The sequence below is a fragment of the Eretmochelys imbricata genome, chromosome 9 (genome assembly GCF_965152235.1).
Source record: "Eretmochelys imbricata isolate rEreImb1 chromosome 9, rEreImb1.hap1, whole genome shotgun sequence".
In the NCBI taxonomy this organism is placed as follows: Eukaryota; Metazoa; Chordata; order Testudines; family Cheloniidae; genus Eretmochelys; species Eretmochelys imbricata.
Window position 1 is genome coordinate 17,972,098 of NC_135580.1, and position 14,030 is coordinate 17,986,127.

General features: G+C 40.4%; 1 protein-coding gene across 1 annotated transcript in view; it reads right to left on the reverse strand.

Moving 5' to 3' along the window:
* Nucleotides 1–14,030, reverse strand: part of LOC144270210 (uncharacterized) — a 286,613-nt gene that overhangs the window by 250,176 nt on the left and 22,407 nt on the right. The window contains exons 2-4 of the mRNA XM_077826532.1: nucleotides 7,935–8,069; nucleotides 7,192–7,301; nucleotides 5,652–5,756 (exon numbers count right to left, since the gene is read on the reverse strand). Of these exons, the coding sequence (XP_077682658.1) occupies nucleotides 5,652–5,756; nucleotides 7,192–7,301; nucleotides 7,935–8,069 (350 nt within the window). The remainder of the gene's footprint in view (nucleotides 1–5,651; nucleotides 5,757–7,191; nucleotides 7,302–7,934; nucleotides 8,070–14,030) is intronic.

The following is a 14,030-nucleotide window of genomic DNA, read 5'->3' on the forward strand; positions in this document are numbered from 1 at the left end:
GATTCACTGTGTGAACTCTGCCCCCCACCCCCAATCAACTAGACTAGAAAGTACTAACCCATTTTCATTTGCTGTACGATCTCTAGATAGATTGGATGAGAGCATTCTGCTATATATTTGATTTCTTAACAATATGTGACCAGTGTTATGAGACATGCAGGAACTATTCACCTAACTAATAGTTGCTCTACCTCAGAAGCATTCAGTTTAGCCACACATAACAATGGAAATAGATAAAAAGCTTTACTTTGCCCTTGTGTCCACATCCCAGTTCTAATACCCTCTTCAGTAACAATACTTAGCTCTATATAGCCTAGATCTCAAAGCACTTTAAAAAGCAAGAATCATTATCCCTATTTTACAGATGGGGAAACAGACAGAGAAGTGAAATGACTTGCTCAAGGTGATCTATCAGGCCAGTGACAGGGCCAAGAATATAACCCAGGTATCCTGACTAAAGTCCTCAAGAAACAGGTCACAGTGTCTCCAAAGCTTAAGCAATATTTCTCATTAGTGGAAATCTTCTATACCAGTAAACAGACAGTGTAAAATTTGTTAGACCCTTACGCAGTCTACAACCTCATGAGATGGTAATACTACATTAATACACACCAACTAGGGTGTATTAATACAGACATCACACCTGTCTTTTTAAGTGTTCTTAATCTGTGAGTGGATCAAGCTACAACACAGAGCTCCCTTCCCTGAAAATCCACCACAGTTAATCCTGCCCCCTTTGGCAAGACTTCTTCAGAAGTCTACCTTTTCAGAGAAGCTCAGTTTTCACAGCCCATCCCTATTTAGGGTCCCCTTGGCAATGTTGCCATTTTGTATCACTATAATATGCAATGGCTTTTAAATAATGTTTACTGTATTTTAAACAGTGTGCAAAGGCAGGCAGGGAAAGATTCTTTACAGAATCATTGACTATGACTTATGGTGCAGTGATGGAACCCTTAAGAGATTCTCAGAGCATAGCTATCCATCATTTCTGCATATTAGTTATAAAGTAAATGAAATCACCTCACTTTGCAGAATTTAGAGTGTTTTCAGTAGCTCCATCTCCTATTGCATAGTCTCAGTACAGAATTAAACAAGCTGAATGAAAAGAATTTACGTAGGTGTCCACTTCAGGTGACTAGCAGACCTTATGCAAGATTACCAGTAACAATTAGTGAATGACAATAAAACTTGCAGTGCAGAAGATTGCATTCATAGCATAGTGCTCTCATCATTTCTCTTTGTATGATAAAAAAGTCTCATCTCCTGCCCCCATTACACTTTGGAGAAAAAGGGACTTCAGCTTTCACACAATATTAAAAAAATGCAGTTTGCAAGTTTTCTTTGTAATAATAGACTTACATAAATTACAAGATAAATGGCAAGTGACAGAGAGAGAGACAGCTCAATCTGTTACTGAATCCTTGGAATGGTTATATGAAGAGCCTGGGCGTTTCAGGCATAAATCTTTTTTTTTTCTTTTAAGTTTTTACTGCTGCTAGTGTTAGTAAATTAGCAAAACTATCTAGTGAAACATACAATGTGCAGTTAACATATTTCTACTGACAATTCCACAAACTTCTTGTTATGTGAATCATAACCATATGGCCTTAGCATAGAAATGGTCTCATGTTGCAGGCTGACAAAACTGTTTAACATCTCTAAAAGAGTCGTTAGACTTTATCATAGCAATTGCAAAGGATGATCTCCATGTTATAGATTGTTATGATACCCAGGGCTATCATAAGTCAACTCATTGACCTGTTACAAACCTTCTGTGGAACAGATTGATGTAGCACATATATAATAGCTTGATTTTCAAAGAGGCTGAGTGTGTCCAGTTCTCAATGAACTTAATGGAATTTGTGGATGCTCAGCAACTCTTGGGGCAAGAAGAACAAACAGGCAAGGTGGCTGGGTGTAGAGTAGAAAGTTTGGACAATGTATATTGCAAATTCATTCTACAGAGGAACCAAACTGAAGCCATCTCCCCGTTCTGTGATATTTCTTCCCTCTATGGACCACTGTCCCAGCTGGGGGGCACTAGCAGCTCTACTTAGATGGATGCTTAGACACACCTGCTACTATTCAATGCTAGGAGCCTACAGCAGACTGGCAAGAAGATGGGAAGAGCAAGATATGAACAAAGCTAATTAAATGCACGCTTTACATTTCAGAAAAAAGAACAGGAGTACTTGTGGCACCTTAGAGGCTAACAAATTTATTAGAGCACAAGCTTTCGTGGGCTACAGCCCACTCCATCAGATGCATAGAATGGAACATATAGTAAGAAGATATTATATATCTGCACACACACACAGAGAGCAGTGTCTCGTTGGAGTTTCTCTTTTGCATAGAGACTGTCCAGTTTGGCCAATGTATATGGCAGAGGGGCATTGCTGGCACATGATGGCCTACGCAAAAGAATAATTGGACACAAATCTGACATCAGGAATCATAACATTCAAAAACTGGTAGGAGAACGCTTCAAGCTCTCTGGCCACTCAGTAAAAGACTTAAGGATGGCAATTCTGCAACAGAACAGCTACAAAAACAGACTCCAAGGAGAAACCTGCTGAGCTTGAATTAATATGCAAACTAGATACCATTAACTTGGGTTTGAATAGAGACTGGGAGTGGCTGGGTCATGACACATACTGAATCTATTTCCCCATGTTAAGTATCCTCACACCTTCTTGTCAACTGTCTAAATGGGCCATCTTGATTATCACTACAAAAGTTTTTTTCTCCTGCTGATAATAGCTCATCTTAATTAATTAGCCTCTGACAGTTTGTATGGCAACTTCCACCTTTTGTGTGTGTGTGTGTGTGTGTGTGTGTGTGTGTGTGTGTGTGTGTGTGTGTGTGTGTGTGTGTGTGTGTGTGTGTGTGTGTCTTATTACCACAAAAGCTTATACTCAAATACATTTGCTAGTCTCTAAGGTGCCACAAGTCCTCCTTTTTGCAGATACAGACTAACGCCACGGCTGCTACTCTGAAACCTTAAATTTCAAAGTAGATTACCCCAATTTCTGCAGGAAGCTGGCTTGAATTGGAGAGTGACAGTGGTGACTGACATCAGATGGAAAAACAGAAGCCAAAGTTGTTAATGTCGCAATATATCTAACTTCATTTTGCCTGTAAATATGGTACAAATCTCACAAGCACACTGATTGGGGACCCCTGCAGTGTTTAAGCAGGACTTGCACTCTAAATTACCTTGTTTCGATTGGTCAGATGAATTGACCTTAGGGTTCTTTTTGAATGGAGGTTTTTCCTCTCGTATTTAATTTATAAATCTACTCCTGCCAGATGGCAGACAGCAGCTACTGTATAACACTTGAAATGACTACCAAAATACCACTCAAACTCTCACAAATCAGTAGAAAGTAAACCACCAATATAAAGCTCCGCCTAACCATGAAGAGTTGAAAATGCAGGATAACTTGCACTGCAAGTTTTACAATGTCTCCAGTTATCACTCCAGTCCGCTCCCTGTGAGCTAATGAATGCACAATCTCATTTTAGTCCCAGGATCTGACCTCCTCTCTCTCCACACATTGTACGTATCGGTGGTCCACTGGTATCATCGTGCTACTGCTGCAGATTTACACCAGTGTCATTTAGGCCATGTCTACATTAAGGAAATTTGCACCAGTGTAGCTACCTCAACATAGTTCAAAAGCCACAGTGAGCATAAGTTCTGCTTTGAGTCAGTGTAGCACACACATATTTGTGATTTCCACAAGTGTACATACATAATCATAGAAACACCCATACAAATATCCTTAATGTAGACCGGGCCTGAGATCACAGTTTGGCCCACAATATTCTGAAGTTCCATTTGTTTTATTTATTGAAGTGCTCCATTTTTTCTATGTTTACACATTAAAAATGTCATCTGTGACCAGAGTCAGGAATAGGTGAAATAAACACTTGCTGTTCCTTCATTGGCTGAATGTTTGCATTTCTCCATCAGGTGATGTAGCCTGCTGTAACCCAGATTACCTCATCACCTCCACTCAGGAGTAGTTGCTACTCCTCACTTGGAGTGAAGCCACACCAGTGTAGTGTTCCCATAAAAGGTCAAATCACAGAGAGCCCCATATGAGCCCAAGTGGAGGTCAGAGTCTGATAGCTTATAGAATAAGAATGACACAAACCATACACTGAATTTGGAATTCAGCTTTTGAGCACATTGCATTTAAATTAAGGCCTCCAATCAAGATGGAGTATGACAGAGACATTAACATTCTCCCTCACTTACAACCATGAAGCATTAGATGTAAATGAGGGGAGAATATAGTTGAATAAGAATAACTATACCCTGATGGTCCAAAACATTATAGCAATAATGTCACATTGCGAGTGTTTGGACCATCATTTAGAATGCCTTTTTAAATAAAAGCTTTGGTGACAGGGTAGGTCATATCTCTGAACAGTAAAGAGAGAAACTGATAGAGTAGGTTCTTTTATGCATGCATAGAGATCATAAAGTGAGATTAGTCTAGCTTCTGCGTGGCTTCCACTCAGGCAGTTCAGATTTGTATCCGTGCATCAAGGTGAAGAACTTGGCTCAGCATTTGCAACCTGTTGTTGCAACAGATTTGCAACAAAATCTGTCAGTGTAAAAGTGCCATCAAATCTCATTACCCTTCACATGGCTAGAAAGGGAAAATTTGAAGATCTAAAATTTCAAATAAAGTTTTATTTGCACAGACCACAATGTGAGTAAGTCCTTAAGGATTGAAATATAGTGGAAATCATTGTTTTCCCCTCATTTATACAACTCTGTCTGGCGAGGCAGATTGTTCTGAAAGGCTGACTTAAAAAAACAAAATACCTATTAGACTGGAGCAGTTAGTGCCAATATTTATAGTTTGCATACGTATTTGCAATACATACTTTTGCATAGTGCACACTAGAGCAGAACCTGACCAATTCCTGATAGACCAGCTGCACATTACCAAATATTGTGAAGGAGCTAGTAAGAGGAAAAATACCACAATACAAGGGGTCAGTGATACCACAGTCACAAAAGGTACTCCGTGTCTTTAATACTGAACTGCAGATATCAAAATCATTTCACAGAACACTAGGAAGTGTTCTCCAGCATATTTTGTAAAGCCAGTCTTCCTAATATGAGACATATCACTACAGCAGCCCATCATTAAATAGCTGTGGCCCAGAACTTACATTCCTTGCATTCACCAAACTCCTGTCAACTTACTTGAGAGTTTTGGGTGTCCACTATTTGTGAGGGTAAGGCCATAGCTAAAAGATGGAGTGAGAATGCCAGGCTGCTTCTGAAAGTGATCCCATTTAGCAAGTGAGCAGTAGACAGAGGTTCTACCGTATTCTTAGCACGGAGGTTTTCATTAGTATTACATTGTGCAGAATCACAGCCTCACTACAAATTGGGCCAGTTGTGGTTTTTTGTTTGTTTATTTTATTAAATAAACTTAACAAAAAGGAAGCAAGTGCTGAGAATAGGTGGAGCCGCTGCATAGCCATTTAAAAAGCAGCAGAAGTAACCTCAGGTTAGAGTTCATGTCAACAAAATATTAGTTGAGCTCGTTTTATCTGAATGCATCCTCAAAACAATATAGACTATTATAGATACACTGCAAGCAATTTTAAGCTTGACTCACCATACTGGCAGCGTGGACCCTGAAATCCTGCTGGACACTGGCACATGAGGGATCCTCCTTCAGAGCATTTCCCTCCATTGAAACAAGTGCCTACAGAGCACAACACTAGAAAAAACCAACAAAGAACAAAGAAGAAACTTCATTGCACAACTCTTCAGAAAGAACGAATACCTCAGTGTGTCATATTCTGGTTGTAATAGAAGCCTCCCAAACTGATATGAATCAGGGGTTTGGTTTTCATTGAACAAGTTAAATTAGGGGACTAGGCAAAAAGAATCTTCCTTCCAGTTATCATACAGATATGATGTCCCAGTCCAGGATAATAAAATATAATATAATGTAATGTAATAATGGCCTTGGGATAGTTTAATGGGAATGGTGTGGTTTGACTTTAAGATGTTTAAAGGGTGAAAAGCACAGTCTGGCAAGATTGAGAATGCTACCAGGTTCCATAGGGAGAATGATGGAAGGGTGGATGAATTGCTGTGGTGTAATGCGGAGATGATTGAAACTGGCATCTCAATAGATTATGTAACAGCTACGGTGAGACAATTTCCTCCCCGTCCCTCAAATGCACAATACAGAACCAGCTGAATCAAAACAGTCTCCTTGTGCTTGAATGTATTGAATATAAAGGTTAGTTCAGCTCCTCAGGTGCCTTAAAGAATTCACCAAGAGTCTGCATTATTTTTCCAAGAAAAGGATTTTACAATTCCATAGAAGTTCAATTTGATAAATTCCTTTTATGCTTCAGATTTGGTTACAGACTTTAAATGCATCTTTGACAGCATTTACAGAGAAGCAAACAAAATAGTCAATAGTCGGAAGCAGAAAGGGGCAAACCCTCAAGAAAAATGACCACAAAAGCAAGGACTCTGCATACAACCCTAAAACATTTTATTTTGTTTAGTCTCTCTCATACAAAACATAGGCCAAATTGCTGTACAGGGGAAAAAATAGCCAAAGTAGAGAAGTTCAGAGGTACAGTAAATAAAATGGAGAATCTGAAGTAAAGAGATACAGGAAACCTGTAGATGGTAAGAGCTGTAGTAGAGAAGTTTCTAGACCCAACAATGGCCATACCCATTGTGGAGGGACAGAGCAATACCAGTGCTACATGAGTGCAAGGTGCAGAGCAAGAGAGTCAGGGCCAAATTTAGTGTTGGTTTAAGCAGCCACAACTCTATTATTTCAAAGAATCTACATTTGCTTATATCAGCACTAAACTGGACATCAAGTCTATGGAAGGCCAGCAGAGAGCACAGACTGGCATACCAATAAACTATGAATATCGAGTTTCTAATGATAGCCCTTGCAAAGTATTTGTCAGCCATCTTGAAGATACCTGGTGCTACTATGCACATTTTTTAAAAAAGTCTATAAGAGACCATTCACCTTTATGGGAATCCTAAATGTATCTAAAAAGCAATAGAGAGAGGACATCTTTTCACAACACACAGTCAATAAGTATATAAGGCCAGATGGAGAAATTTATTCTATCTTTGCCTCACAAAGTTGGATGGATCCAGTCACAACTTACAGTACAAGCAGCCAGGTTCGTCATCTTGTTGGGTCCATCCTGGACAACATTTATAGATAGTTCGATGTTCTATGATGTACACTTGTTTGTATACTGTGTAATACCCCGTCCTATCAAGTAAGAGTCAATGGAAGAGAATTATCCCAACTTCCTTCTGTGAAGCTTATTCAAAACAAAGCAGTAATGTACACAGGACTTAATACGTCACACACATTATATCTGTAACATGCGCTCATTTCAGACATTATCAATGGTTCTTGTACCTGAGAAAGTAAAGTGAAACATGCCCCACTGTCAAAAACTGGTTTATCACTTAAACAAATTCTGGTTCTAGGTGCTTAGCCAGTGACTTCCACCGGTTCAGTGGTTTGACTCTTTAAAACTTGGTAGCAAATGTGTAAATTTTTTTTGTATTTTAAATTAAATGGCTTAACAGATTATAATGTTTAGGCCTTAATATAAACCTATTCAAATAAAAAACCCTTTTAAAAAATAATTTTTACCCACCACAATAAATGCTAATGTGCAGAAACACATGCCTCTGATTGATAGAAATACAAATTGACTGCAAAATCCCAACAGCACATACTGATAGATCCATAGCAACTTTTTTGTGGGGAGGGCTAAAGGTACTGGAATTCATTTCTCAGTACATACTTCTTGGGCAAAGTATGAAGCATTCCTATCAATTGCCTTACCAGAAAACAGGTAATAAAATAACTTAGTTAGCAATCATGCATTACCTTCTCTCATAGCCCATACACCACCTGTGTCCTGTGCAGCCTTGTTTCCACATCTTGACAACCTGGGCAAAAGCCTGAACACACGGCTGACGCTGTCCCACTATTGCCAGCTCTTGTTCCAGACATACATTTGGCCTTTGGGGGAAAAGGAGGAATAGAGAAAAGGAATATAAATATAATAATCTGTATAATACACTAGGAAAGTCATGTCAAGAGAACTACATAAATGGCTGATTTATCCTCTCCAAACTGCCCCATTTCTGATTGTATGCTAATGTGTTATTCAAAATTATTTGAGCGATACTGGGAAGGGCTGCTGGGACCAGGAGCCAGTACTCCCAGGTCTCCTTCAGCCCACCAGGCTTGAAGGGCTGTGAAGGTGAGCAAGCAGGGTCCTGTCAGAGCCTCGCCCGTGTTCTGTTGGACATATTTAAAATAAAGGTCATTTAAAATAAAAATACTTCCATTGTCTCAGTGAAACTTTCTGAATTCAGTGACTCTGTATTTTCTGACCAAAAAAGTTTCACTGAAGAATTTCTGACCAGTTTTAGCTAGAACAGACATACACTATATGGATCGAGCAAGAGAGAGAGCCTTAACACACACTGACCAGTAGATTATACACATTGTGAGACAAGCCCTGCACCAAAGAATTTACCATCAGAGCATACGGTGTGAAATCCTGGTCCCAGAGAAGTCAATGGGGTTTTGTCATTGACAAAAAGGAGGGCAAAATTTCACCCATGGTGTCAAACTGTTGATGTCTTTTTACACTCAGTAGCACTGCAAATTAAGGCCCCGATCCTATAAAGGTTTATGCATATGCTTAACTTTAAATACTATGATTTCAATGACACAAGTCCTGTGAGTAAATTTAAAGCTATGGTTAATTCTTTACAGGGCCCAAAACCTTAATCCTGCTTTCAATAAAATCAATGGCAAAATTCCCACTGATTTAAGTAGGAGAACATCACCTTACAGGCAAAATGAGAAATGCAAAATTTCCAAAAGTTACTATAAACATGAAAATCATTTTCATATAAATGTGATCAATGGCTCCATGTCTAGTTGGCAGCCAGTGTCAAGTGGAGTGCCCCAGGGGTCGGTCCTGGGGCTGGTTTTGTTCAATATCTTCATAAATGATCTGGAGGATGGTGTGGATTGCACTCTCAGCAAATTTGCGGATGATACTAAACTGGGAGGAGCGGTAGATATGCTGGAGGGCAGGGATAGGATACAGAGGGACCTAGACAAATTGGAGGATTGGGCCAAAAGAAATCTGATGAGGTTCAATAAGGATAAGTGCAGGGTCCTGCATTTAGGACGGAAGAACCCAATGCACAGCTACAGACTAGGAACCGAATGGCTAGGCAGCAGTTCTGCGGAAAAGGACCTAGGGGTGACAGTGGACGAGAAGCTGGATATGAGTCAGCAGCGTGCCCTTGTTGCCAGGAAGGCCAATGGCATTTTGGGATGTATAAGTAGGGGCATAGCGAGCAAATCGAGGGACGTGATCGTTCCCCTCTATTCGATATTGGTGAGGCCTCATCTGGAGTACTGTGTCCAGTTTTGAGCCCCACACTACAAGAAGGATGTGGATAAATTGGAGAGAGTCCAGTGAAGGGCAACAAAAATGATTAGGGGTCTGGAACACATGACTTATGAGGAGAGGCTGAGGGAGCTGGGATTGTTTAGTCTGCAGAAGAGAAGAATGAGGGGGGGTTTGATAGCTGCTTTCAACTACCTGAGAGGTGGTTCCAGAGAGGATGGTTCTAGACTATTATCAGTGGTAGAAGAGGACAGGACAAGAAGTAATGGTCTCAAGTTGCAGTGGGGGAGGTTTAGGTTGGATATTAGGAAAAACTTTTTCACTAGGAGGGTGGTGAAACACTGGAATGCGTTACCTAGGGAGGTGGTAGAATCTCCTTCCTTAGAAGTTTTTAAGGTCAGGCTTGACAAAGCCCTGTCTGGGATGATTTAATTGGGGATTGGTCCTGCTTTGAGCAGGGGGCTGGACTAGATGACCTCCTGAAGTCCCTTCCAACCCTGATATTCTATGATTCTATGATAACTATTAATCTCAGGTTTCTTGATATCACTTCTGTATGAAATGACAAGGACATTCTGCTAAATATTGCAAATTTATGGCCAAAGCAATCATTGATTATTTTACTGTAGATCTAAACAATAATCTCCATTAGATATATGTCACATATGTAATTATTTCTCCTAGGACTAGATAATTCTTCTATTTCAGGGTATTCACTAATGTCTCATAGTAGGCAAGAAAGATTTGCATTTGCACTATGATTTCTCCTTCTGCTTAGTAGATTTAAAATGTACATATAACATTCATTAGCACTTATAATTTATAGCTTGGGACTTCAAAAAAGTTTCATTCAGTTTATGAATGAAATGTTTCATTGCAATTATAGTCAGAATGTAAGGATCAGATGATACAATAGGTTAGGTCTCTGGTATTTCCCTCTTCTAGGGTCCAGAGTATAGATTTTGATTCACAGCAAGATCAAATATGAAGGTGTAGGGGCAGTTCCTCAGCTATTGTAAACTGTCATAGCTCCATTGAAGATCTGCCCTGTATTTGGTATCTACCCTAGCCCCCATCTATGAAGGGGGAAAACCCCCACACACCATGCAATTTGGTATGACTAATAATTGTTACCTAAGAGAGACAGAGGACTGAAGATGGGCAAGTTCTACAGCTCAACAGCAATTGCCTGCCTCATTTTCTTGTCAGTATTTCATCTTAAGGGACCTTCCCAATGCCACACAGCAATTCAGTGGCAAAGTCAGGAGCAGAACCCAGGTGTACTAATCCCCATTACTCTAATCTAACCATTAGCCAGAGCCGCCTTTGCTTATTTTATCTGTATTCGAAGAGGCACACGTTTTAGCTCCATTCTCCCATTGCTGAAGTTTAAAATTTCCATGCATATCTCCCTTTATCGGTTGTTTAAAGCTTTCCAGATGCAGGTACATTGCAATCCTAGTGATAAAGGAAGGAAGCCAAAAAATTTTATAATTAGTTATGGACCCTATTTTGCCAATCCTTCTTTTTGTCCTCCATGTTCCCATGACTAATCCCATTGACTTCAAGAGTACTACTAATATGAATAAATATTACTCACATGGAGAAAAGCAATGCAGGATCAGGTCACATGTTTATTAAGACTTTTGCAGAGGAAGAACAAAAATCCACACCATCCGCTTGCTCTATGTGCCCTGAACACCACTTAAAATGCAAATATTGACTCTCCCCTTCCCATCCCACCCACCCGCCCTCACCCTCACACACAGAAACAAACCGCAGCAATTCCATCCCACGTAATCCTCAACCAGCAAGACAAGCAAATGAACACTCCCTCTCCAACAATTAACCACATTCACATTCTTCCCCTTATTCCTCCACCTCTTCCAATGATGGGGAAAGCCAGGCCTAGCATTCTGATTAATTTATCCTTGCTACATTACATACAAACCTAGAGAAGTTCCACTACCCAGGATATAATTATTTTAAATATATTATAATGATGGTTCTCCATTGAGTAAAGGCCAGCTCCCCTCTCAGTGTGACTAAATCTTCTATCAAAGCAACAAGTGGGTTCAAGGGCATGTTTACAAAAGGAGAACTCTATATGCTTTTTATTCTCTTATTCCACACACAATCAGATGCTATTTGTTAATGGGCTTTTAAATGTTAAACAAGCAAACAGTACAAAGTTTATATTATGCTTTATGATTTTATAGATACAGCAATCCTCAAAAGCTTTTTTTCTCTTAATATGCTTTTCATTGTCCGCCAAAACCAACACAAGGTTCTTAGCCTGTCAGTCTAACTTAAGCAAACCAGAAAGCTCATTTTTAATATGTACATTATGAGACTGCCCTTTAAACAGAGAGACCCCAAACATTCCTAACTCCTGGGCTTATCGTCTAATGAACAAATAATTAGATGTACTAGAAGAGATAGCTGCTACAGTTAATCATACAGACTGTCGTTCCTGTGAATCACTGCTTACTATAGAAGAGAAAACTTCATCCTTAGCAGAGGTAGAGTTAAGTCCCATAGTTATATTTCTAGTAAGGAACATGTAGCATAGAACTGTGTGGACAATTCTGATGATTTTATCTCATAGTATTTGGAGTTTTTCTAAAAGCCCCCAAATCAAAAGTCATGTAATTGAGTGAAAACCTCACCTTTCATTTAAAAACAAGTTTGCAGAGAAAAGTTTTGGGGGAAAAGACCACTAAAAGCTCAAAAGACAAACGATGTATTATCATCTCATGTTTTTGGAGGGGCTGACTCAGGATTTCTGAAGCCCAAGGGTTTGAAACACTGTAAATAAAGGAATTCCTTTTCCAGCTTTTCATAAGCAACCAATAGTAAATCAACTCTTATTCCTGAATGAAATGAACCACAGTTTATTGGCATGTTCTAGCTAGCAGAACTCACACTGATATTACAAGCTGGCCCCAAAACAAGGAAAGAAGGGAGACTCTTTCCCCCTCCCCCATTACTGAAGCTTTTACTCAGTCTTTACCCAAGTTAAACTCCCATTTGTCTAAAGACTGATTATAACCTAGAGTGCCAGAACACTCCCTTACCCATGAAAAAACCGACAGGAGGAAGTGCAGTGGGGATGACCACTCTGGATCACTTTACAAAGGGCAGGTTTCACCTCCTGCAGGCCAGAGACCTGAGTGATGCACCAGAAGCACAGAAAGAGACATCTCTGCAAGCTTCCTGTGCCTCCCTACAGCTCCAGAGCCTTTGCCTTTATGGATAATCATGACAACCAAAGGGGACATGGTGCTGGAGGAGCTTCTATTCTAACCTTCTGGGATGCCAGACTATATAAAACAGCCCTTGGTTTCATGCTTGCTCATCCTTATGCATTCACATGTGTAATGTCAAGTTACCGCTGGACAAGAAATTTCCAGAACAGAAAGGATGTTAATGACTGGATAGGACCACCAAGCAATGGTGATGGTTCAACCAAAGCTATTACAATCAATGCAGATAGCACTTGTGGAACGGTTGGGTCTGTGAACATAGGTGGCATCAAAGAAGGAACATGGTTATTTTCCGAACTGTGGTCGATGGCCAGCCTTTCTCAAAACTGGTGGGACAATGGCAGAAATCAAGTGGCTTTTGGGCGTGGTAATAGAGGATTCATTGTCTTTAATAATGATGACTGGAGCTTGAATGTGAATTTGCAAACTGGCCTTCCTGCTGGCACTTACTGTGATGTTATTTCTGGGGAAAAGGAGGGCAACTCATGTACTGGAACAAACGTCTCTGTTGCTTCTAATGGTATTGCCAACTTACAGCTCCTGTTATTAGCAGCTTCAGCTGCAATAGAGCAACACTTCTAAGCCTCCCTACTACATTGCTCCTGTCCCTGGAGCTTCACCTCAAGGGGAGTTCCACAGAGAAAGGAATTCAGCCTTTCCTATGCTGGTGGGTGGGCGGGTAGGGGCAGCAGCAGTGGCTTAGTGTGAGGAGAGGAGAGGAAGGATAGCACATGTAGTCTCCAAGCCCACTATATTTTAGTCCCACACCTGTACTTGGATCCTTCTGAAAGTTTTGGGACCGTGTTAAGGCAGTTTGCCCTCGACACACACAGATGGCAGGGTCATCGAAGAACAGACACTGAGGGGATTATAACCCCTAAATCATCACTCTCATTAACTATTGGGATTAAGAACTCTGCCCTCAGTTCCCCTGAATGTACGTGTAACTGAGCAGAATCTGACCCTCCATAGAAACTTCAGGAGCTTACCCATACAAAGCAATGCTACTATAGTTCATTATGCTGCATAAGGGCCCCAATTGTGATTGGCTCTTACAACGGTGTTTGCAGAGACCAGTCACAAATGCAAAGCATCTAATCTCAGGAGCACAGGAATTGCTACCTACAATCACTCCAGAAACACACTTTACTCCAAAGGGGACAAGGCTGGGTGAGGAATTGGCAGGGCTACACACTTATCTCCCTGAGACTATAGGGACCTGTCTTAAGAAGTGGAGGGAGGAAGGGGTCCGTTGCACCATCCCAAAAGGTACACCATTCC